Here is a 26,490-nt window from a genome sequence, read left to right as displayed (position 1 = left end):
AAAAACCAAAAAAAAAAAAAAAAAAAATCTATATCTATCTATCTATCTATCTATCTATCTATCTATATCTATATATGAGAGACTGTGTTAATAGCAAATCTCTTTGGTTTACCAGCTTTTACATTGATTATATACATAATTATATATAATTTCAGAAAGGAAGGCATTCTGCTAAAAATCAGACTAGACTTTTCTCCTAATGCTTTGAGGTTCCTTCCTCATTTTCACATGTATGTGTAGTGTGCATGTGTATATGCAAGCTTTGCATATGTGTGGGCACGTGTGTGTGTGTGGGTGTATAGAAGCCTGAGTTTGATGTCGAGAATCTTCCTTGATTATTTATCCATTTTAATTGGACAAATAATCTCTTCATCAAACCCAGAGTCTGCCATGTGACTAGTCTGGCTAACCAGTTTGATCTGGGGATGTCCAGTCTCCACCTTCAGAGGCTGGAATTGCATGTGAGCCACCTCACCTTCCTGACATTTACGTGGGTTCTGAACCTCTGAACTTGTGTCCTCATGCATATGTAGCGAGTGCCACTGAGTCATCTCTTGAGGTTAGCACAGTATTCTATCCAAATAATTCCATGCCTGCGGTTTACCTTTAGGTCTGGCTATTGGTCATTTATTTGTTTTTTATTGTCTGGCTTAGCCTTATGCATACAAGGCTAGCATTGTTCCTCTGAACTGCATCATCAATCTTCAGAGATCTACCCTCGTCTTCTAAGACACCAGGGTACCAGTGTAGGTTCAGTTCCTTTTCGTACTTACAGATGTATTTTCGGCTTTTCCTGATTCCTGTATGAACTGGCTAGTATTTGAGGTTTAATGTTTTGTCTGTTAAGTAGTTCCTAGTTAGACAAAAGTACCATTTATTGTACTCTGAAAAACAAAACAAAACCAAACTATGTCTATCCCAGACTCTGGAATCCTTTCGTTGTACCAAACCTGATAAATACCCTCTGGGATTTCCTTTGCTGGTGGTTCTTATGCTCTCACTGTCTCTGGCCTTGCTGGAGAAGAAAGGGAAGACCTGCCAGAGGAAGCGCTATGCTTGTTTGGAGATTGAACCTAGGGCCTCTCGTGCTAGACAAGCGCTCTGCCATCACGCTATAGCCCCAGCCTGAGGAAACCCTTGAAAAATAAGGTGTCTGGACTGTTCTTGCCGTGGCAGTCAGCACTTCAGCAGACTACAAAAATCTCTTGGGGTCTGCCTGACTTTTCATTTGTTTCATGCCCTGGCTTTTGTTGCTTTCATGAGGCAGCTTGTTTGTCTTGTTTTCAAATATTCACAGCATTGTTCTTCACGGAGGCTGTTCTGTATGCTCCGAGCACACATATGTGAGACTCAGATGATCCTGTTCAGCCCAATCTTGCAATCCATCAGGCTGAACAATTTGGCTGATTCAGTACAGATCCTTACACAATCTCTCACCTTACTCTCCATCAGATACCTTTGCAATGTGTATGACCGTAGTTCTTGGTGATTAAAACCCAGTTGTTGGAGCACTGACCAGCTCATGGTCCAGCCATGCTGTCAAGTCCCCATCAAAGTGCTTATCTAGATACAAAAGCGGCTCCATAGAACAACACTGTTGTGCTGGGTGTGAGGGGTGAGGTGGGGAGGAGGATAGCTACACCCTGTAAGCAGCCAATATGACATTTCCTGCAGGGCTCAGTGGGAAAACAAGCTTAGCCGTGTGTGAATCAGTTCAGCCCTCAGCAGCAGAAGCTGCACCAACAGGAGCTGCAGCCAGGTGTCTTGGTTGGTTTTCTGTTGTTTGGGATGGATGGTGTTATATGAATTTGCCCAATGGTCTTTCTTTTTTTTCTCTAGAGCAGTCACTATACAACAAATATCCTTTTCTTTCCAGTTTCCATAAAAAGACTTACAGCAAAATGAATAATCCAGCTATCCAGAGAATAGAAGACCAAATTGTCAAGTCTCCTGAAGACAAGCGAGAATACCGCGGACTGGAGCTGGCCAATGGTATCAAAGTGCTTCTCATCAGCGATCCCACCACGGACAAGTCGTCAGCGGCCCTCGATGTGCACATAGGTATAGTGCAGCCTGTGGGTGATGCAGCGGCAACAGATTTGATAGAGGGTGCTGTGAGCGGCAGGATCCGATAGCTGTCACGTTTATGATTTCTGTTATTATTTTTATTATTGATGGTTTTGTTTTTGAGACAGGATCTCACTCTGTAGCCTAGGCAACCTAAAATTCACTGTGTTGCCCATGTTGGCCTCTTAATTTGATATGATCCTCCTGCCTCTCAAGTGCTGGAGTTATAGACGTGAGCCACTATGCCTGTTTGTGGTGTTTTGAGACAAGGTCTCACTGTTAGCTCAGGTTGGCCTGGAACACATTACTAGTAGAGTCTGTTATGTTTCCAACTTAGGTGATATGGCAGCAAAGAAATTCATTCCATCCTTTAAGCCAGTTCTTTTTTCTCTGGTATATTGAACTTGTTATTTGATGGATTCTTGTGTATACATTTTTTCTATATGTAATGTTACTTTTTAGTCCTCTTATCTCCTACACATATAATATGCTTAATGGGAAACTACTTCTTTTTAATAGTTTTTTTAAAATAAAAGCTTTATGTTACATTTTTTTTTTTTTTTTTTGAGACAGAGTTTCTCTGTGTAGCTTTGGAGCCTGTCCTGGAACTCGCTGTGTAGACCAGGCTGGCCTCAAACTCATAGAGATCTGCCTGACTCCCGAGTGCTGGCATTAATTAAAGGCGTGCACCACCCCCGCCCAGTTCACTGACATTTTATAATGGGGGAAAAAGGTAATATTGAACAAATAACTACTGCTTACCTTAATGTAGTGTTTTGCAAATATCTAATTTTGTTTCTTTCCTTTTTTTTTTTCCAGACAGGGTCTCTATTATGCAGCCCTGGCTGTCCTGGATTTCACTAAGGAGACCAGGCTACTAATATCTAATTTGTATTCAAGGGACTAAGATAGGAATACATAAAAGACATAATTGAAGCAAGAGAAGTATTCTGCTTAAAATTTCACAGCTATGTTGAGTATAGTGGCTCACACTTTAACACTTACAATTGGGAGTTGGAGTTCGGAGGATTACTGCAGTAAGTAAGTGACCAGTGAGACACATAGAGAGACTTTCTTTCAGAATAGCAGTATAAGGAAAATTAGAAATAAGAGTGTTTTGTAGTTGTGAGGTTGCTGCACCTCAAATGAGGCTTCCCAGGGACACCACTCAGTTGGCCCAGTGCTGCCCCGTAAGTGATGGCCAGGCAGGAGCTAGATAAAGCCTGGGTCTTGTTTACTTTCTAAGTAATGCCATTTTTAGAGCAACCTCACTTGCCTCTCTTGGTATGTGTTATGTTGAGAATTTCAGACCACTTATAACCGATTAAAAAGTGATTAATTGCATGTGCATTTTAATAATTACGTGTGTTGTCTCTTCCAGGTTCATTGTCAGACCCTCCAAATATTGCTGGCTTAAGTCACTTTTGTGAACATATGTTGTTTTTGGGAACGAAGAAATATCCTAAAGAAAATGAATACAGCCAGTTTCTCAGTGAGCACGCTGGAAGTTCAAACGCCTTTACTAGTGGGGAGCACACCAACTACTATTTCGATGTTTCCCACGAACACTTAGAAGGAGCCCTGGACAGGTAACGCTGAATGCCCTGCAAAAGATTGAATTGTGTTCAGTTCCTCAAGTTAATAAAAATAGTAATTACTGTTTTTGCAAAGATGATATCACCATTTTACAGTTTAGCAAAGATATTGTAAGACTGGTGAGCTGGTCAGTGGGTGCCTTTGCCACCAGGTTTGTTGACCTGAGTTTGATCTAGGATCCGCATGATGGAAGGGGACATTAAGTCCTCCTCCTCCGACCTCCACATACTTACCTCTTCTCCTCCCTGCCCAAGATAATTAAAGAAAGTTTTTTTTTTTTGTTTTAAAAGGCATTTGTGGCCAGGTTTGGTGGCAAATGCCTTTAATCCTACTGTGGAGGCAGAGCTGTGAGTTCCAGGACAGCCATGGCTATGTAGTGAGATCCCGTCTTTAAAAAACAAAAAAACTGTGTTAAAAAGCAGAAAATTAATGAGAAATGTCACATATTTACATCATGGTAGACAGAAAATAATTATACGACTGTAAATTGGCCTTTAAGACCATAAAATGTTATATTGACTTATAAAATTCTTACGAGCCCTTCTCATTGTAACTGGAGACTCATCTTTAATGTCTGTAAAGAATAACCTGTGACGGCCTGGAGGCATGACTCAGCGATAAGAGCTCTTGTTGCTCTTCCAGAGAGAATCTGGGCTTGTCCCACCATGCACATGGTGACTCATAGCTGTCTATAGCTCCAATTCCAGGGATTCTGATGCCCCCCTCTGGCCCCAGACACACACACACATGGTCCATATACATACATGCAGCAAAACACTCAGAAACATTCAAAAAAATTTTAAGAATGAAAGAATAATTTGTGCCAGTGTCATAGATCTCTTTAAGACCCACGTCATGTTCCAGAGGGTCACATGTTAGACCTTCTCTTTCCCTGGTTTCACACTTCTCAGTGATACTTAGTGGATATAGAATTAAAGACAAAGCGTGAATGTGTGCATGCAGATGCCACAGAGTGCGTGTGGAGGTTAAATGACAACTTTACATGTCAGTCCTTGCCTAGCCCTTGAAGCAGAGTCTCTACCACAGACAGCACCAGGCTCACCACCTGCCTGCCGGCTCCCCGGGGAACTGTGTCTGGATCCAAATTCAAGTCTTCAGTCTTGCATTCTTCCCAGCTCGGATACAGACTCTTCCAACCTCCTATTTCAACCCTGAGGATGTCTTGCGAGTATTTATGGAACAGGTTCCATTAGGACAGTGTAATTTCTTTTATTTAAATTTTAAATTAGCCACATGTTGTAGTGGCTTAATCCCAGCACTTGGGAGGCAGAGGCAGGTGGATCTCTGAGTTTGAGGCCAGCCTGGTCTACATAGTGAGTTTCAGGACAGCCAGGGCTACATAGAGAAACCCTGTCTCAGAAACAAAAGAAAACAAAAAATTACTTTTATTTACTTTGTGTGCATGTGGGGTAATGCACATGTCATGGGATGTATGTAGAAGTCAGAAGACAGCTTGTGAGAGTCCCTTATCTCCTACTATGTGGACCACGGGAATTGAACTTAGGTCATCAGGCTTGGTGACAGATACCTTTGCTTTTCATGCCATTCCCATCTTGATGGCCCCAATTTATTATTTTTCCCTTTTCCTTTCTTTTTTCCTTCCATTCTTTCTTTCCTCCCTCCTTCTCTCCTTCCTTCCTTTCTTTTCTTTCTTTACATTATTTTTTAGATTTATTTATTTATGTATTTTTTGTTTATGAATGTTTTTTTCTGGGTGTACACCAGAAGAGGGCATCAGATCTCATGGGACTACAGTTATAGATGGTTGTGAGCCACTATCTGGGTTCTGGGAATTTAATTCAGGACTTCTGGAAGAGTAGTCCTATGGACTCAAGAAAGGTATAACATAAGGTTGCTTATGTTAGAGTTACATACCGTGTTATTTGTTAAATTGATGCTTATTAAAAATTCATAGACTATTTACTCTTTTATAGAAGTTCGTAATCATGACTTAGACTGTTGTGACATTCTTGAGGTTTTTCATTGCACTGTTGTTTTTCTACTAGTTAAAGTTTTTCTAAAACTTGAATCACACCTTTTAAAATTCAGTTACTTAATTTGTTTGTCCTGAGGTGCCTGAGTTTTAATGAGATTGCACACTGCGGGCTGTACATTTAAGATTTTTAAAACATTTAAAAAATTTTTAGTATGTGTGCATGGTAAGTGTGTGTGCATGTGAGATGTATGTATGTGTGTGATGTGATTGTGACTGTGTAATGTTCGTATGAGTTTATGTGAGTATATGCGCATGTATGTACATGTATATGATAACTTGTATGATGTGTGTGCATGTGATGTGTGTTTGTGACTGTCATGTATGTATGTATGAGTGTGCATGTATATACAAGTATGTGATAAAGTGTGATGTGTGCTTGTGACATTGTGTGTGTGTGTAGGGGATAGAGTTGTGTGCACATGGTGCATATGCAGAGATCAGAGGGGATTTGATTTTCTCTTTCTACTGTGGATTCCTGAGATCAAACTTAGATTGTCAGGCTTACATGGCAAGTACTTTAGTTTGCTGAGATGGTCCATTGGCTGCACATTGAAGATGTGACAGTTATCAACTGCTTTCCCCTTCTTTGGAAGAAACTTAAACTTCATAGAGATGTCAGACTGCAAATCTTAAGTTATACTTATATTTTTACTCATTTTAGCATTTCTGGAAAGTTCAACAACTCTAAATTTACATATGTCTAATATTAAATTTTTTATTATTTAGAACTTCTTTTATATTCCTTTTTTAAAATTTCTGCCTCCTCCCCGTATCCCTCGCCCCTCCCCTCCCTCTCCAGTCTGAAGAGCAGTCAGGGTTTCCTGCCCTGTGGGAAGTCCAAAGACCTCCCTGCTCCATCCAGGTCTAGGAAGGTGAGCATCCAAACAGGCTAGGCTCCCACAAAAAGCCAGTACATTCAGTAGGATCAAAACCCAGTGCCATTGTCCTTGGCTTCTCAGCAGCCCTCATTGTCTGCCATATTCATATATTCCTTTTTCTTAAAGCAGTGGTATTTTTTTCCTCTCTCTCTCTTTCTTCTAGAAATGAGACAAGGTCTCACTATGTCCCTGGCTGTACTGGAACTCACTGTGTAGACCAGGCTGTCCTTGAACTCAGAGATCTCCCTGCCTCTGCCTCCTGAGTGCTGGGGTTAAAAGTGTGCACCACCAAGCCTGGCCCTATTTTTTTTTTTTTCCTGGGTCTTGTGCATTCTAAGCAAGCATTCTGTTACTCAGCTGTGTCCTCAATCAACCGCAATTTCTTCTGGTCGTGTGTATTCATATTAACCATCTAACAGTTTTAAAAATATTTTAAAAGCTGTTCTTTTAAAATCATAGTTCTCAAGTTGGTAATTCTGTCTTGTATTCCTAGGTTCGCCCAGTTTTTCCTGTGTCCCTTGTTTGATGCAAGCTGTAAAGACAGAGAGGTCAATGCAGTTGACTCAGAACATGAGAAGAACGTGATGAACGACGCCTGGAGACTCTTCCAGTTGGAAAAAGCTACTGGGAATCCCAAACACCCCTTCAGCAAATTCGGGACAGGTTTGTCAACATCATGCATTAATTTCTGTGCTCTTGGATCACAGTGACTCTCATGGGTTCCCTGCATAGTGCTGTCATAATTTCTCATTTCATTTTGAATCTCATTCAAGTCGGAGTCCACATATTTCAGGAGTGGAGCAGCTATCCAGGGCTTTGAGAATGTTAGGCAAGCATTCCAAACTAAGCTTCACTCTCTCATCTTTGTTTTTGTGTTTTTGAAACCCTGCAACCTAAGCTAGCCTCAAACTTGAAATCCATCTGCTTCAGCTTCCCTACTGCTAGAATTACAAGCTATTACCCAGCAAGGTTACTGTGCTTTTAAAAATGCCTTAGTTGTTACAAAATATAAAACAATGATAATATTTTAATTAGTATGTTTATTTTCTAAATTAATTTCTTTAAGTTTTAGATACTATTTCCTAGACATACAATAGCATCCAGAAAAATTGCCATAACTACAGAATTAGGTGTTTGTAGAAGTTAGTTAGGGCCGGGCGGTGGTGGCGCACGCCTTTAATCCCAGCACTTGGGAGGCAGAGGCAGGCGGATCTCTGTGAGTTCGAGACCAGCCTGGTCTACAAGAGCTAGTTCCAGGACAGGCTCCAAAACCACAGAGAAACCCTGTCTCGAAAAACCAAAAAATAAATAAAAAAAAATAAAAAATAAAAATAAAAAGAAGTTAGTTAGGAAGGCAGGCATAGTGGCTTCCTAATTGTACTCTTATAGAAATCTCCCTCCTCCCTCTGTTCTTTCCTTCCTTCTTTCTTTCTCTCTTTCTCTCTTTTAGACAGGGTCTTTTGTATCTCAGGCTGGTTTTATCACACTGTGTGGAGGAGGATGGGTGATCTTGAACTCTTGATCTCCCAGGGCTGAAATTACAGGCCTGATTACCACATTATTTCTCCTTAAATCTGAACCCTGGTTGGTATCCATGTGACTTTCCCCTTTTCTCTATATGTACCTTTGGTGTCAGTTCTTTAGATTTTGATAAAGTGGAAGCCTTAGTCCTTCTAGTCTTGGGTTTGGTATTGGATTGCGGGTTCTTTTTTCCCCGGACAATGGAAATTAAAGTGGGAGCAGTTGACTATTTTCACAAGCAGCCTTGGAACAGGAAAAGAGAAAATTGGTTGTGGTTATTCTCGAGTGATCTGTTTATCCGGTTGTAACCCCATAGATACAAAGAGCAACTGGGTGTAGTCCACTGGGAAGAAAATAATAAAAGAGGAGGGGCAAGAGTGAGTGGCTCCACTAGACACACAGGTGGACCAGAAACAAGTGGGAGGACTTCTGGGTGGGGCTGTGTTTCTGCTGTGGGTGACACTTTCTTAATTGTGTGTACGCTGAATTGTTAGGTCATTTTATGTAACAAGTTCCAAGATTATAGATGGGGCCATGCTTACTTTGTTGGCTGGCTGGCAAGTTATTTTTTTACTTCTTAGAATGTGAAGGGTATTATCAACACTAGCAGGAGCAACGGGGGAGGCAAGGCAAACCCAGGACTTCTCAGGTCATTATCTCTTTCACACCTTACTGGTTTTTATCGAATTCTGTTTTAACAAGTACTTTCTTTACATACAGTGTTTTATTTATTTATTGTCTTATTTTTATTTGGTATTTTGAGACAGGGTCTCCTGTGTAGTCCATGCCTTGAAGCCATAATTTTATTCCTCAGCCCCCGAGGGCTGTGATTACAGTTGTGTGTGTTGCTCATGTAGCCCACACTGGCCTCCGACTCACTGTGCAGTCCAGGCTGGGCCTCCTGAGTGCCGTAGTTACAGGCGTGCGCCTCTACATCTGGCCTCCTTTGCCCATGATTTGATCCAGCTGTTTGTTTTCCTGTCATGGAGTTGTGAGAGTTTTTTGTAAAGTTTTGCTAACTCATTATCGTATCTGCTATATGCAGGTTTTTCCAGTCCGTGTGTTGCCTTTTTGTTTTGCTAGTTTCTTTTTGCTCTTCTATGTAAATGTTTATTAGAGTGATGTAGTTCCATTTATGTAGCTTGAATCTATGATATGGTATCCAAAAAGTCATTGGCATAGCCAATAGCAAGAAGGTTTTCTGTGTTGTTTTCTAGAAGTCCTTTGTTAGGTCTTTCTCCGTTTTGATCCTAACTTTTGTGTTCATATAAAATGGCAGGTGTTGAATCTGATTCATTTTTGAAAGGGTTTATAGATATATTTATTGGTGGTATTACTGGATTATTAGTACAGAGAATAGAATACAAAGAAATTAATACTTTTAAAGGAATCATTAACTTTTTAAAAAAATTCTTAATTTTTTCATTTTTGTATTTTGACACAGAGTTTCTCTATATAGTCCTGGCTGTCCTAGAACTCGCTCTGTAGACCAGGCTGGCCTTGAACTCACAGAGAGCCACTTGCCTCTGCCTCCCAAGTGGTGGGACTAAAGGTGTGTGCCACCATGCTCTGTGGAATAATTGATTTTAAGTATAGCATTTGTGTAGATGGATCATTTTGGTCATTATTTATGTGTATATATATATATAGCAGTGTGTTCTGTGTAGGTCGTGTGTGTGAGTGGTTGTGGAAGCCAGAAGAGGGTGTCAGGTCTCTAGAACTGGAATTATAGGCAGTTGTGAGTCACCTGATATGGGTGTTGGAAACAGAACTTGGGTTCTGTGTAAGAGCTGTATGCATTCTTAATTACTGAGATATTTCTTCAGCCCCTAAATCTGATTAGATTTGCCAAGAAATTAGAACTAGTTCCAAAGCTTTTATTCTGAATATAGTTTGAACTGGAGTTCTGGTGTATCCCATTCTCAAACCAGATGTTAGGCTAGCAAGATGGTTTAGCCTGTCAAGGCACTTTTTGCTAAGCCTGACCTGAGTTTGGTCCCTGGGACCACGAGAGAGGTGGTTTTACAAAAGAGAGAGAGACAGACAGACAGAGAGAGAGAGACAGAGAGAGAGAGACAGAGAGAGAGAGAGAGAGAGAGAAAGAGAAAGAGAGAGAGACAGAGAGAGAGAACTCCTGCAAATTGTTCTCTGACCACATGCACACACAGTATATATACTCAATAAAATACATAAAACCAGCTGTTATTTTGCTGTACTTGGACCAAGTATAATCAATTTTGTTTTTAATTAACTATGCAGATAGGTGGGATTTTTATAGCAGCTCTTTGATTTAGGATAAAGCCAGTGAGAGAAAAAGAGCTTCAATTCCAGTTATATACAAAGTAGAGACTCTCAGTCCCAGGCATGGGATTCCACTCGGACTCCTCATGGTGGTCATGCCGGTTCTACTCTGTGGTTTGTAATTCTAGCAACAATCCAGTTAGCGGTAGCTGATTTGTGCTACAAATCCAAACCACTGGGGTTTCTGGGTTTCGGTCAATGAACAGTTTAATCATGCTCTTTTGTAATAATCCAAGAACGTGGTTTATACATTGCAGCATCACTAACAAAGGAGGCCTTCAGTCACACTGCCAAAAGCTGCAGTGCAGTTTGAGGATCAGATTTCTGCTTACATAATGCAGCCATCTATAAAGACTTTTGACACTGCTGGTATTGTGCAGAGCTGTGAATTCCTGGTCCTTTGTTAGGGTGAGGTTCTATGACAAGTCCTTTCTTGTCATTACTCCTTTACTTTTGAAACGTAATCTCACTCTATTGCATGGCCTGGAACTGTCTCCATAGACCAGACTGGCCTGAAATTAGAAGAGATCCTCCTGCCTCTGCTCCCGAACGCTGGGATTAAAGGTGTGTGCTACCACCCCAGGCTCATCATCTGTTCGCTTGACTAAGGCTGAGTGTAGATTCTCTTTAGACCTCACGTCAGAGGTGACACTAGAATGCAGTATAGTTGACTGTAGTAGGAACTTGAAATGGACACAACGTTCTTCTGAAAAGGGTCAAAGCAAGTAAACATGCGAAAAGGAAATTTACAGCCGTCACCGCCCCACTCTGAGGAACATTCTGAGGAGCCAGGAGCAGGCGTTTGTCTCATTTCTCCGGTGTTCCTCTAATGTACCAGTTCAGGCTGTGTTTTATTCACATGGTAGGTCATGCCTCGAGGCAGCAAAACAATGGCAGACAGAGCAAAACTCCCTGGAACTCAGTCCTCTGACAATCCTTGCCTTATGGTCCCCAAACTGCAAAGGACTTCTTTACTTGCTGTAGATAGGGATGGAGGAGAAACGGCTTTCACCCTGACCAGGCTGCAGGGTCTCCAGTGAAAGAGTTCCTGATAACTCCTTGTACCTCTGTCCATCAGGATACCCCAGCAGCTAAGAGACATTTTTATTCACCCTTCTGCATTTTGCCAGAACTAAAGGGGCAGCACCTTCATGACTGCAAATACCAGTTTTGAGTCCACTGGTATCCACAGAGGTGAAGAACTGTGTCTTTCATAATCTGTGGCCAGCAGATCTTTCAGTACCAGATTTATGACCTGCTGGCAGATGCCCACATTCCCTCGGGCTGCTGTGAGCTGAAGGTCTGTCCTGTCCCTGCTGTCACAGATATTTGGGTCAAAGCCACTTTGCAAAGCTGCTTAGAATAAAGTATCCTATCAATGCAGGCTTGTAGCAAGGAAACAGTATTCTGAGAATCATTTATAAAAACATATGGAGGTGTGTGATGGTGTACCCTATAATTGCTGCATTTGGGAGGTGGAGGCCAGAGGATCAGGAGTTCAAGGTCATCGTCAGCTACTTCGGGAGTCTAAGGCCAGCCTGGACCACACAAAACTTTATCACAACAAACAAAGGTAGGGTACTGCTCTGATGTGAATGGAATAGGTGTGATCCATAGGATTAGATCTTTCCTTCAGTGGCCACTCAGGGCTTTAGATGAATTCTTTACAAAGTTCAATGTAAATATTGAGTGATGTGCCTGCAGTGACCTGCAGCCTAAAGCACACGACAACAGCATCATTCCTGCCAACTGGGCCAATCAGAAGCAAGCAGAGCTCGCTCTGGGCTAGTGTTGACCTCTTGTCCTTGACTATTTGAAGTGACAGTTTTGCCATAGATAATGATGTTCTTCCATTGGGCATATGGTGTTTGCCTCTCTGTGAAATAGTATTGATCCTCAATGCCTTCCCACCCTAATTCTGATTTCCTTTTTTTTTTTTTTTTGAGACAGGGTTTCTCTGTGGTTTTGGAGCCTGTCCTGAAACTAGCTCTTGTAGACCAGGCTGGTCTCGAACTCACAAAGATCCGCCTGCCTCTGCCTCCCAAGTGCTGGGATTAAAGGCGTGCGCCACCACCGCCCGGCTTTGATTTTCTTAATTCTATTATTATTTCTCTCTTCATTAGCTTGTAGATACAGTGAGTAGAAAAATTCTCTTTTCTCCTGTTTGGGCCAGTGGTGCAATTATTGCTCAGAAAGCAGGATAAGTGTTTTCATTCTTTCTATTCAGTTACCAATATTCAAAATAATGTGTTGGTTCCCTGCCATCCTCCAGAGATAACTTTTTTTTTTTGAGTAACACAATCCTTGTGAATACATGGTATATTTTAATTGACTTAATCATTACTATTCTCTAAGCTTTCCCATGGGCTTTGTGTTCCTATTCCCCTATTCTCCTTCCTTTTATTTTCCCAAAGTAGTTAAACATTTTCTTCAGAAACAAAGTAAAATTGCAGGTTAGCTATACTGGGAGAGAGCAGTGGGGCCATCACACCTAAGCTGCTAATGGGCATTTATTTCTTTAAAAAATTATCTTTTCTTTCTTTATTTCCTTCCCTCCCCTTCCGTTCCTTTCTCTTTCCTTCCTTTCTTCCTTCCTTCTTTCTTTTCGAGACATGGTTTCTTTGTAGTCCTGACTGTTTTGGAACTTGCTCTGTAAATCAGACTGGCCTCAAATTTGGAGATCTCCCTGCGTCTGCCTCCCGAGTGCTGGGATTAAAGACATGCAACACCGCCACCCAATTTTTTAAAAAAAAAGGAAATTCTTATTTATTATTCCTTTGTTTTTATGATACTGAGTATGGAACTTAGCCCCAGGACTGCTCAACAGGTTATCCACCGTAGAGTTCCACTCTTCCTTTCCTTGTTTCTTTTGGGGATATGTAGCTGTGGAAAAGTTGAAATTTTAATAAAAACAAGATCCGAATCAGTCAATTGTAGAGGTATTTTGTGATAACACTTAGGAGATTCTCCTGAAGTCCTTTTTCAGGACACATATCTTATACTAATAATATATAATTATAGTGGAATTGCTCCTTTAAGTTTTCTAAGGAAAGTCTTGTAAAAAAAAAAAAAAAAAAAAAAGAGCTGTAGTATCTTCCAGTAGTTTTAGAATACCAAGAAGAAAAGATTAAAAATTTTTTAACTTTATTATTTAATGTGTATATGTGTTTATATGCATGTGTGTATGTACACCACATGTGTGTCTGGTGCCCAAGGAGATCAGGAAAGGGTGTCAGATTCCCTGTGAAGCTGGAGTTATGGTTGTAAGCCATCCTGTGTGTCTGGGAACTGAACCCAGGTCCTCTGAACCATCTCTCCAACCCCTGTAGCAGGAGACTAAGACTGTTCTTTCCTTTCCCAACTGCTCAGACCCGAATAATCACACAGAAACTATATTAATTACAACGCTGGTCAATGACTCTAGTATATTTCTAGCTAGCTCTTACATCTTAAATTAACCCATTTCTATCAATCTGTTTATCTCTATGAGGCTGTGGCCTACTGGTAGGGTTCTGGCGTGTCCTTCTCCTTTGGCGTCTCTCTGACTCTGCCTACCTTCTCCATCTCTGTTCTGATTTCCTGCCTGGTTTTACTCTGCTAAGCCATTGGCCCAAACAGCTTTATTCATAAACCAATAAAAGCAACACATATACAAAAGGACATCCCATATCAAGCCGTCAAGAAAGGGCTTTTAAAAGTCTATAATGTTCCACTAACTGCAGTTAATAGCACCACTAGCATAATGTTTTAAACCCTGGGTCTTCAGATCACCGAGGGCTGTCACGGTTGTGCTGTTAGTATGGCCTTTGCTTGAGCACCTTTATTACACAGGTCATTTGAGACACCTGTAGTTTTTCTTTTTAAATTAATTTTTATTTATCTTTATGTGTATAGGTATTTTACTTGAATGCATATCTGTGCACCATATGTGTGCCTGATGCCCACAGAGGTCCAAAGAGTGTGTCAGATTACCTGGGGCCGGAGTTACGAGTAGCTGTGAGCTGCCATGTGGGTGCTGAAAGAGCAGTCAGTGTTCTTAACCGCTGATCCATCTCTCCAGCCCTGAGATACCTATCGTTTCTAAGACAGATATCTAAGACATCATACTGAGTCCTTCTCACCATAGCAGAAATACATTGCTGCCTCAAACTATATGGGGGAAGTCAGTTTTATTTTCTTGAAAAATTAAAGTTTGGATTTCTAGTACTTGTTTATAGACTTTTTGTCTTAAATATAATTTCAAATAGTTGTTACAGTGAAAATTACAGAATATTAACACTAAGTTTGTATACTTTTTATACTAAATAAAACTTAAAATGCAAATATACAGTGCATTTAATGGATTTTATACTTTTCAAAACCCTCTACACATACACATCACATTTGTCCCCTTGTGGTGTTGAGGGTGTGCCGTGCACATGCTAGACAAGCATTTCCGACTGCTGAGCTACACCCCAGCCTCCTGTCTTGTTTCTTAAGATCCTAGGATGTCTGTCTCACAGTGGGGAGTGAAGGAGTCAGGGATCGATCCTGCCCTTGACCACCAGTCATGTCTTCCTGTCACCCAGTTACAGATAAGACACACGACCCCTTTGACATGTTTGGAGGTCCTTCCCAAGAATTCCTGAGTGTCCCAAATGCCAGCCAAGGCAGGATTTTTCCCAGCAGACCTAGGGTGAAAGGGTCACAGTCAGCATCCTGATGTCCTTGGTCCAGAACTAGGGCTTGCTTTAATGTTGACCGAGCCAAGTAGGATTCAAGATCCAAGTAGCAGCATTTTAATTTGTACAAGTAACTCAGCCTAATTAGCACTAATTTAGAACAGTGTGTGTCTGGAGAGGGACTGCTAGTTGTCATCTCAACTGTGTTCACATTGTCCCCTCCATGTGGGTTTGGGGTGGGAAACCGTCATTGGACCATTTATTCAGCTTCCTTCTCTCCTTTTCTAGCTATAGTGTTAATTTTTCCCCATTTGGAATGCATGCATCTTTTTGTGTGATATGTGCTTGAGCCAGGATTCCTTTACCCTTCACTGTCTTTACTACAGACCGTCGCTGATTTTGATACGCAGTTTCACCCTAATTCTCACAGGAGCTCTAACACCGGAGTGCCATGTACATCACAGGAGAGCTGTGAAAATGACACCGCAGCCCATTTTTCCCAATTTGGATGAACCCATGAGAATTCAAAATCACTAATTTAATGCTTCTTCTCAAAATAGTAAATTTGTTCTTTTCTTCCCACAAGTAACTTGGTAAATTCCAAAAAGATTCCCCAGTGAGTCTGTTCAATTAATTATAGGAAGCACGGGGAATTGAAAACCAAAGCAAGTGTGAGCGGAAGCCAGTGGGTCTCATTTTATCTAAAAATGGCCATAGTGCCTATCCCCTGAAGATTTTAACAAGCTTTTTATTCGTCTGCTGTGTTTGAGACAGTCTTACTGTTTAACCCAGGCTGACCTCAAACTCACTGTGTGATGGAGGAGGGTCATCTGTCTATGTGTTACTTTCATTGGTTAATAAAGAAACTGCCTTGGCTCGGCTGCTGTCCTTCTGCCTCAGCCTGCTAACTGTTAGGATTATAGGCATGTGCCACCATGCCTAGCCTAAAAAGCATAGCTTTCATGTAACATTTGTAGCTCTTATGAAAAATCCTAGTTGAAAATATTATTAGTTAGCCAGGTGTAGTTTTTGACCCCAGAACTCCAAGGCAAAGGCTGGCAGACTTCTGAGTTCAAAGCCAGCTTGGTCTACATATTGAATGAGACCCTGCCTCAAACAAACAAACAAATAAATATATAAATAAAATTAATAATCTATTTTTATCGTATTGCCCTGCCCTGTGTATTTGCTTTATGTTCAAACAAAGTATGTCTTAGTTTCTTTTGTTCATCTTATAGTTTCTTAAGTCTGAGTAATAATGAAACAATAATATTTCCAAATTTTGCCTTTTCTAAGAAATGCTTTTTATCCATTTTTAGGAAACAAATATACTCTAGAGACTCGCCCCAACCAAGAAGGCATCGATGTAAGACAAGAACTCCTGAAATTCCATTCTACGTATTATTCGTCCAATCTGATGGCTATTTGTGTTTTAGGTCGAGGTAAGAACTCTTCAGACCGTTCAGACAATTAGTGGAGTGGGTTTTAGTTGTTGTCCATTTTGACTTTTTACAAAGTATTAGCAGGGCTTGAAGTATCGGTATTTATCTGCTCATAGTCTTGAAAATGATCTGCAGATGAGAAATTTACTTAAGCCTGCAGTCTTCCAAGAAGAAGTGGAGACCTGAAGCACATGCGAGTTACTGGTGGGCTTTCTGACTACAGTAAGGAAGGCTGCATGGAGGAAGATTTGATCTTACAGTAGTTACAAAGTCTGCATGTTAATGAAACTGCAGAAGACAATAGATAGATGGAAGTATTTGTAAGCAACAAAGGTTTGTTTTTAAGGTGGAAATTAGTGATAATATGTTGTTTCCCTGTTAAACTGTTGTTTTGTTTTTGCCTTGCTTTAAGTAGTGCTGGATTTGGTTGTGGCTGCTGTTCTGTATTGCTAGTGGTAAATGGGACCTTCAGCTGCCCTAGTCTTTCTGAAGGACAGTTTATTTTTAGGATTATTTGAGGCAGGGTCTCACTGTGTAGACTAGGTTAGCTTTGAATTTGTGATGATAGTCCTCCTGCTTCTGCCTCTCAAGCGTTGAGATTATAGGTGGGAACCAGGCCCAAAATTAAAAGAGTTATGGTTGGTTTAGATACAAGACAAAATGGATAAAAAGAATGCTAAAAATGTATGAATGTGCCGGGCGATGGTGGCGCACGCCTTTAATCCCAGCACTTGGGAAGCAGAGGCAGGCGGATTTCTGTGAGTTCGAGACCAGCCTGGTCTACAGAGCTAGTTCCAGGACAGGCTCCAAAGCCACAGAGAAACCCTGTCTCGAAAAACCAAAAAAAAAATATATATGAATGTAAGCCAGGCGGTGGTGGCGCACGCCTTTAATCCCAACACTCTGGAGGCAGAGACAGGCGGATCTCTGTGAGTTCAAGACCAGCCTAGTTCCAGGACAGGAACCAAAAAAGCTATGGAGAAACCCTGTCTCGAAAAATCCAAAAAAAAAAGTATGAATGTGGTATAGCAGTTAGAACTTACACTCTGTAGAGTTCAATAGCCTGACTTTGAAGACCAAATGTACTGCCTACTTACCCCTGTGGCTGTGAACTAAGGAAGTTAGTGAACTTTTCTAAATATCTGACTTTGCGTTTGTGAAATGGAGATAGGGGCTGGAGAGATTGTCTTCTCACCTCTGTGTGTATGCACACATGTAAATAAATATAACTTTTAAAGAACTTTATAATGCTGCCTATTAAAGATATATTGGCCTAGAATATTCAGTATTACTGGATATGTAGAACCCAGTCCTGACAAATGGGTATCTAAAAGCTATGTTGTATCTCAGATAAAAATGTATGCTCAGGCTGCGGCCTGGAGCTGATCCTATTCCCACAGGCACTGGCTCTGCAGCTGCGTCTAAAGGTAACTTTAACTAACTCTCTATTGTTCTATTTATAAATAAGATTCAAAGGCTGGGGTGAAAACCCGCTAACTCAGAGAGGCTAGATCACAATTAGCTAACTTTTCTTCCTTGGTGGGGTTTCTGAAAGACCCATGCTTCCATTTAGCCAAACCAGAAAAAGCTGCACTACTCCAAACCCCATCCTACTACTTCCTGTGTCTGTCTCTCCTGATGCCCTCTGAAGTGCTATGATTACTTTCTGTCACCTAGTTGTTAATGCAGCCTCCTGACCCTAGGTTAGTTTTATTTAATTAATGCAAATGCAAACTCAAGGTTCACAGTGTGATCGAATATCCCACAACAACTAATGGCACTAGCTGAATTAAACTTGAGCTCTGCCCTCAGTGTTTTTGATTTAACGGATCTAAAAAGATCAGATGTTCCATTTTCCTGGTCAGTACACGTCGCTTCCAACCTAACTGCTTCTGCATGAGCTCAGTAGAGTTGTGGGTTCTCAGGGAGGCGCCCTCATGTTACAGAGACGTGAGGCAGAGATACCATCTTTTACTGCCTCAATAGATGGGGATGAGAGAAAAACTAGCCATGTGTAAGGGTCTCTGTCACAAAAGAACAAAAACATTGTTTTCTGTCTTTGCTGTAGCTGTTCTAGCTGTAGCAGCACCAACTGCCCAGACATTTGTCAAATAAGTAATGATCAAATATAGACACCGAAGTTACCAAGCACAGACATCACAAAGTTCCCTGGGCTGTGGACGCTCTCAAGCTTGGTTGGGAAAGCCAGATGGTTCAGACGCCTTACCTTTAGAAAGTTACCATTGTGCGCGCTGGAGAGATGGCTCCGTGCTTTATTCTTTGGCAGGGAACCTGAGTTTGGTTCCCAGGATTCACACAGATGGCTCACAGCCATCTATAGGTTCAATTCCAGGGGCGTTTGACACACTCCAGTGACTTCCATAGGCCGCAGGCATGCATGTGGTACACATACATACATGCAGACAAAACACTCATAAAATAAATAAATGTGTGTGTTTTTTAAACTCCATTGTGGTTTGTGCTTTAAGGGTAGAAACACAGAGAATTGTAGCGTATTTGGTAGAACCTTGTTTGAAGGACTCCACTGTCATTAGTACTTGAACATGACAGCCCACCATGCATAAAGGTTAGGTCCCCTAACCTTTTTTTTTTCCTTCAATTCTTAAAGAAGTAAATAACCAGACTGGTTTAGAACTCAAAAAACTCCAAAGTGGGCCTCTAGTTGGGATGACAGGCCATCTGACAGCTCTTGCATCAAATATATTCCATCTATTCTCCAGTTCACTTCTCATATAACAACTAATCCCTGGTCTGCCTTTTGTCTGGCTACGCACATTTTCCTAAATACATCTAAGTAGTTGGTTGTGGAGGTATACACCATTAATCTCAGCACTTAGGAGCCAGAGGCAGGTGGGTCTCTGAATTCCAGGTGAGCCTGGTCTACAAAGTAAATTTCAAGCCAGCCAGGAACGCAGCTAGTATTCTGCTGTCTTTGATATTTGTTTTACATTTGTTACAAGGTTTCATATATATATATATATATATATATATATATATATATATATGGATAATATATGTGCAAAATAAGGTATTGTGAAGAATGTCTGGATATTTACACTTACACAAAAGTGGCTGTGGGTCAGTCACGGCTCTCGGTGTTGCACAGAGACTTCCGACGAGGTGTAGGTAGTGGGCTCTGACTGCTCATCTTCATCACACACACAGGGGTTTTTTGTTTTATTTTTCCAAGTTTTTCTTTTAAAACTATGAAACATTTCAGAAGTCCTAAGGCCTGAAATCCTATCTGTGCTTCAAGTTCTGATTGGTAAATTCTGCTTTTTCTCTGCTTCTTGTAGAATCTTTAGATGACCTGACTGACCTGGTGGTGAAGTTATTTTCTGAAGTGGAGAACAAAAATGTCCCTTTGCCTGAATTTCCCGAGCACCCTTTCCAAGAAGAACATCTTAGAGTACGTGCACATAATTCCGTTCTTTTTCCTTTGTGAATGTAATTGTCATGGCAATCAAATCAATTTTATGTGTGTTAGGAATGTGTATTAATAAACAACGCACCAGCATGTTTTGATCTTTGCATGCCTAGAGCAGTTTGGGTAGCTGTGGCCTTGGCAGGCTATTAAACTGTCAGTGCCAGAAGGCACGTATCCAGAGCTGCCTCAGGATCTAGGGCACCACGCTTAGCCCATATAATAAAATCGCACTGAAAGAGAACCCGATTCATTTTATTTCTTTGTGGTCACTTCTTCACAGTCTGGCAGGTAATTAACCAAAACCAGTACTTTTCATTATCAGTAAGTATTTCATGCTGTAAGCATCATATGTAGCAAACATTTTGTGATTTGTCTTTTGTCTTTTTTTTTTCCTCCCCAGCAACTTTATAAAATAGTACCTATTAAGGATATTAGGAATCTTTATGTAACATTTCCCATCCCAGACCTTCAGCAGTACTACAAATCTAATCCCGGTCATTATCTTGGTCATCTAATTGGGCATGAAGGTCCTGGGAGCCTGTTGTCAGAACTAAAGTCAAAGGGTAAGTGTTTTTGGGCAGCACCCCGAATGTAGTACCCCATCTTTCACTCAGTCCCTCATTGTCACCTAGGAAGGAAGAATTTTAGATGACACTTTGCGATCTTGAGTGAAGCGGTCATTGTTAGTGTTTCTACCTTTTGTCTGGGGCTCCTTCCACAAACCTGTATACCATCGAGATCAGTGAGGGCGAGCTATTTCAAAGTTATGATCATGTGTGTTGGAATTGGGCCCAGACCTTTGTACCTTAGGCAAATGGTCTGCCCCTGGGCCATATACTCAGCTGTGCTGTACAGAAAGATTAAGATGTTAGCTCAGCTGAGTGCTGTGGCATATCCCTGTGATCCAGCCTGTCAGGAGGCCTAGGCAGGAAGATCACCAGTTCAAGACCAGCTTGGGCCACTGGTTCAGACCAGTCTGTCAAATCAAAAAAGAAAGGCCTGTGATGGATTTTTCCCCCCAACCATATCTGTACCAATTGTTTTTTAATTGTTTGTTTGTTTTTGTTTTTTTGTCTCTGTGTAGCCCTGGCTGTCCTGGAACTCACTCTGTAGATCATGCTGACCTTAAACTTGTAGAAATCCACCTGCCTCTGCCTCTCTAGTGCTGGGATTAAAGGCACTTGAAAGGCAGAGGCCGGCCACATTGCTTATTTACCTACTTCAGTCCATTAGATCAGAAAGTTGTGGGACGTAGAATAGAGATTCTTTCCAAAGCCCATTCAGGACTTACTGTGTGCTACTGTATACATTTAAGCACATGTCTATTTCCTGTTGGGGGTTGATTTGCTTTCTGGGCTAATTCTTTTCCTGCAGGATCCATTTTAATTTCTTCAACTATATAGTATGGCTATTACTTGGATGCAGTAGTGATGTACACCTAAATTCCAGCAAGTCCAAGGCCAGCCTAAGCTAGTTCCAGTCTAGCCCAAACTACATAGCTAATCTCTGTTTCAGGGCTGGTGAGATGGCTTGCTGCCAAGGTTGACCATGTAAGTTCAGTCTCCAAGACTTACTTAGGGTAGAAGGAGGAAACTGATTCTCTTAGGCCGTCCTTTGATTTCCACAGCATATTGAGGTACAAATGGTTACCCCCACCCCACATACACGTGTGTGTGTGTGTGTGTGTGTGTGTGTGTGTGTGCTCAAAGAGAGAAAAATAATATGCAATTAAAAAATTGGGGGCAGGGGAGATGGCTCAGTGGTTAAAGCTCTTGCCATACAAGCATGAGGACTGGGGTTCAGATTCCCCAGAGCCCACATGTCAGCTTAAAATTCCAGTTTCAGAAGACAGTCAGGGGTCCCCAGAACAAACTGGCTAGGGAGACTACTAGGTTTGATTATAGTACAGTACCTCAGTGAATAAGGCAGAAGAGTGACTTAGGATGCTAGCACTTTGACCTTGGTCCCCTACATATACATGCACCCACATATATGTGCCCGTACACATGTAAGCATGCATTAGCACACATGAAAGTAGAAAAAGAAAAAAAACTAATGATGGAAAAAGCAACAACACTCCTGTCTATCCTTTCCCATGGCCCAGTGAAATTGTTCAGCCAGTAAAGATGCTGCTGTCTATCAAACCTGATGACCTAAAGTCACATCCTGGAACCCACATGGTGGAATGAGAGAATCAGCTTACAAAAGTTGTCCTCTGATCTCTGCCTGTATACTGTGGCACATGCGTGTTCCTACATATACACAGAATTAAATTCTTTTAATGTTGGGGCTGGACAGATGACTTAGAGTGGTGGATCTCAACCTGTGGGTCTTGACCCTCTGAGAGCTGAATGACCCTTTCCTAGGGGTCGCCTAAGACCATCAAAAAACCACAGATATCTATATTACAATTCATAGCAGTTAGCAAGATTACAGTTATGAAGCAGCAATGAAGATAGTTATATGGCTAGGAGTCATCACAACATGCAGGATTGCAAAGGGTTGCAGGCAGCGTTAGGAAGGTTGAGCACTTACGTCTTTATCAGAGATCCATAGCTCTGATTCTGGCACTCCTCAGAGGCACCCATAACTTCAGCTCACTCACACACATATGCATATACACACACGTAATTAATATTTTTAAAATGTTAAATAGAAAAATAGGGATTCTGTGTGTGCATATGTAGTGTTCAGGATTGAAACCAAGGTTTCATATATGTAAAGGAAGCACTCTACCACTGAGCTATATCCCTAGCTCTAGTATGAGCATTTTAGAATCCCTTGTTATAAGGAAGCCAGGCTTGGCATCATGTGCCATCATGGGAGGTGCTTGCCGCACAAGGCAGATGACCTGTGTCTGATCCCTTTGTCCCACGTAGAGCTGAAGCAGAGACCTGCCTCTACAAGGTTGTCTTCTGAGCTTCATCTTGTGTTCTGGCACATGTGTACCATGCACACATAATCCATGCACACATGATAACAAATACAATTGTTTTTTTGTTTGTTTGTTTTGTTTTGTTTTGTTTTTTTTGGCCGGTCGGTGGTGGTGCATGCCTGTAATCCCAGCACTCAGGAGGCAGAGGCAGGCAGATCTCTGTGAGTTTGAGGCCAGCTTGGTGTACAAGAGCTAGTTCTGGACTGACTCCATAGCTACCGAGAAACCCTGTCTTGAAAAACCAAAAATAGATACTACTACTAATAATAAATACAGTTTTTTAAGAAGAAAAGCCACACATTTAGCTTTGTTGTCTTTTTCTTGGAATGTTGCAGGCTGGGTAAATACCCTGGTTGGTGGACAAAAGGAAGGCGCCCGGGGTTTTATGTTTTTCATCATCAATGTAGACTTAACTGAAGAAGGGTTGTGTAAGTATTGATTGGATTTATTTTGTAATTCCTCATGCCATAGGTTAGTTTTATGTTGAAAAGTCATAAACACTTTAGTTCATACACTTTCTCCATTTTATTTTTCATGTGTAACTTAGCCTCTGTGATAATCCTTACCCCTTAATAATTGATTTTGTGTTTTATTGGTACAGTGTGTACTTGTCTATTCTGTCACATATCTGTGAGTCCAGAGGGCTGTGTGGGGGATATCTGAACCAGACTCAGGGAGGTGAGGACTCCATTTTCTGAAAGGGACCTCCTCCACTTGCCTGACTTCCCTTAGGAGTGATCCATGCTTGAAGGATTCAAGGACTGAATGGTTTTTAAGTGTGCCCCTTTTTTCCAGTACATGTTGAAGATATAATTTTGCACATGTTTCAATACATTCAGAAGCTACGTGCAGAAGGACCTCAAGAATGGGTTTTCCAAGAGTGCAAGGTACTTTTGTTTCACCAAAATTTTTCTTAAGGAATCTATTTTTCAAAAACAAATATATGTGAACTAATTTAACTTTAAGGCCCAGTTAAACTTCGTTTTCCCCTAAAGTCTAAATGTTACAATGCATAGTTGTATTAGTTAAGGCTTAGGAGTGGCAGACTGGTTTGTTAGTTGGAGCACTATTTAGTCCCTGGAGGAGAGCCAGCCCTTCCCAGGGTTTGTGCTGCTTTCTGCCCGAAGCTGCACAGAGTCTGTTGTTCTTAGATCTGGTGATGAAGCTCTACAGTGAACGCTATGAGAAACACTAAGTTGTTTCGTGGATAATATTATGTTCTTCAAAGTGATTTTATTATCTGTATAGAAAAGCTTCCATTTCCCTCCCATCCCCCTTTTTGAGACAGGCTCTCACTATGTAAACCAGGCTGGCTTCGAACCCACAGAACTCTCTACCCATGCCTCTTCCTCCCGAGTGCTGGAATTAAAGGTGTGCATCACCATATCTGGCTTTTTTTGTTTTTAATATATAGAACATAAAGTATTTGTCTTTCAATTTTATTTATTATTATTTTATTTTTATCTTCCTTCCTTCCTTCCTTCCTTCCTTCCTTCCTTCCTTCCTTCCTTCCTTCCTTTCTTTCTTTCTTTCTTTCTTTCTTTCTGGTTTCTTTTGAGACAAGGTTTCTCTGTAGCTTTGGTGCCTGTCCTGGAACTAGCTTTTGTATACCAGGCTGGCCTCGAACTCACAGAGATCTGACTGCCTCTGCCTCCTGAGTGCTGGGTCTAAAGGCATGTGCCACCACTGCCCTGCTTATTATTATTATTTTTCTGAGAGGGGGTTTCTCTGCATAGCCCTGGCTGTCCAGGAACTTACTCTACAGGTCAGGCTGGCCTTGAACTCAGAGATCTGCCAGCCTCTACCTTCTAAGAGGCAGGGACTAAAGGTGTGTGCCACCACTGCCCAGCCATCTTTCAAATTTCCAAAGTCTTTTTTTTTTTCCATTTTTTTTTTTATTGAGAAAAGGAAAAAAAAACAAGTTTCCGCCTCCTCCCAGCCTCCCATTTCCCTCCCCCCCCTCCCCCCCTTCTCCCCCTCCCCCCACTCCTCTCCCCCTCCCTCTCCAGTCCAAAGAGCAGTCAGGGTGCCCTGCCCTGTGGTAAGTCTTAGGTCCTCCCCCCTCCGTCCATATCTTGGAAGGTGAACATCCAAACTGGCTAGGCGCCCACAAAGCCAGAAAATTAAGTAGGATCAAAACCCCTTGCCATTGTCCTTGGATTCTCATCAGCCCTCATTGTTCGCCATGTTCAGAGAGTCCGGTTTTATCCAAAGTCTTTTTAAAAAGGGGATTAAGAAAATACTTTATATATAAAGATCTCTCAAAATTCTGACACAAATTTTGGATTGGGTAACTTTTTCCCTCTAGTGCTGAGGATCAAACGCTATACTTCATGTGTGTTAGGCAAACACCCTTGCCCTGAGCTATATCTCCAACCTGAAAAATATCCTATTAGACATCATAAAAATTTATAATTATTGCTTGTGGAAATTATGACAATAATTTCTAATGTATAAATTTTCTTTGAACAAGTCTCCAAATCATCATCTGTGAGATTTTTGGATTTCACAGATTGTACACAGTTCTTTGATACCTTGACCAATCGTTTTAGCGATTTAGGCAGTTGAACCTTTTTTTGTTTTGTTTGTTTGTTTGCTTTTTAATGCTGTGCCATTTAGGCCAGCCTTGACTCTGATCCTCCTGCTTCTGCCATGCCTAGGGCTGGCTCCTCTCGGGTTACTTCATTTAGAATTATTTACTTATTTTTCTTTTAAGCCTGTGTTGATAAATTTTAAGGTTTTTTTTTTCATGTCTTAATACATTCCTAAATCAAGAACTGCCAGTTGTTCGTAAGTGTAATGAGGATAAAATTATAGTTCAAATAAAGCATTAAAAATGCATTTCTGACTAATAATTGGCTTATGTCTAATTGGTTAACTTTCTGTTTTAGGACTTGAATGCTGTTGCTTTTAGGTTTAAAGATAAAGAGAGACCTCGAGGCTATACATCCAAGATTGCAGGAAAATTGCATGTAAGTTGATTTTCCTGTTCACAGTGGTGTATAGGATCTTTAGACTCCTGTATGTGTTACTACAGTACTACACAGATGATACAGTTGGGACTCATAAAAACAGACATTTTAGCTCTGGGCAACCCTTGATGATATGTTTAGAATATTACTGCTCCTTATCCTAAAAATCACCCTCTGTGGTATTTTCATTACATGGGCGTTTCTCATTTTTTTTGTTTGTTTTGTTTTGTTGTTTTGTTTTGTTTTGTTTTCCCAGTCCCACAGCCTCTATCAAGTGCTCCCTCTGTGAACATTTTTTATCGTCAACTGCCCCCATTTCCCTTGTTCCTGCTTTAGTCTGAGCTACTGTCTTTTCTTACTGTGCTGCTAGCATGGCCTCTTAGCTCCATTTTTCACTTTGTTCTCCATGATAGTTTACTTTTCTAGCTTCAATGACTTTTTTTTAAGGCATACATCTTAAACATTATTTGTTATGTGGTGTTGGGGTCAAACTCAAGGCTGTATGCCTCCCTCCCCACAGTGGGTTTTGAAAACTCAATTCAAAACTTGCTCTGTAGCCGGGCGGTGGTGGTGCACGCCTTTAATCCCAGCACTCTGGAGGCAGAGGCAGGCGGATCTCTGTGAGTTCGAGGCCAGCCTGGTCTACAAGAGC

General features: G+C 41.2%; 1 protein-coding gene across 2 annotated transcripts in view; it reads left to right on the top strand.

Moving 5' to 3' along the window:
* Positions 1-26,490, top strand: part of Ide (insulin degrading enzyme) — a 90,229-nt gene that overhangs the window by 23,821 nt on the left and 39,918 nt on the right. For both annotated transcript variants that reach the window (XM_013348066.2, XM_005352190.3), the window contains exons 2-10: positions 1,877-2,061; positions 3,449-3,656; positions 7,052-7,221; positions 16,361-16,483; positions 19,801-19,913; positions 20,332-20,494; positions 23,202-23,294; positions 23,662-23,753; positions 25,758-25,838. In XM_013348066.2, the coding sequence (XP_013203520.1) occupies positions 1,877-2,061; positions 3,449-3,656; positions 7,052-7,221; positions 16,361-16,483; positions 19,801-19,913; positions 20,332-20,494; positions 23,202-23,294; positions 23,662-23,753; positions 25,758-25,838 (1,228 nt within the window). The remainder of the gene's footprint in view (positions 1-1,876; positions 2,062-3,448; positions 3,657-7,051; positions 7,222-16,360; positions 16,484-19,800; positions 19,914-20,331; positions 20,495-23,201; positions 23,295-23,661; positions 23,754-25,757; positions 25,839-26,490) is intronic.

The sequence above is a fragment of the Microtus ochrogaster genome, chromosome 8 (assembly GCF_000317375.1).
Source record: "Microtus ochrogaster isolate Prairie Vole_2 chromosome 8, MicOch1.0, whole genome shotgun sequence".
Classification (NCBI taxonomy): Eukaryota; Metazoa; Chordata; class Mammalia; order Rodentia; family Cricetidae; genus Microtus; species Microtus ochrogaster.
Note: the sequence above shows the minus strand (reverse complement) of the source record. Positions and strands in the feature narration are given on the sequence as shown.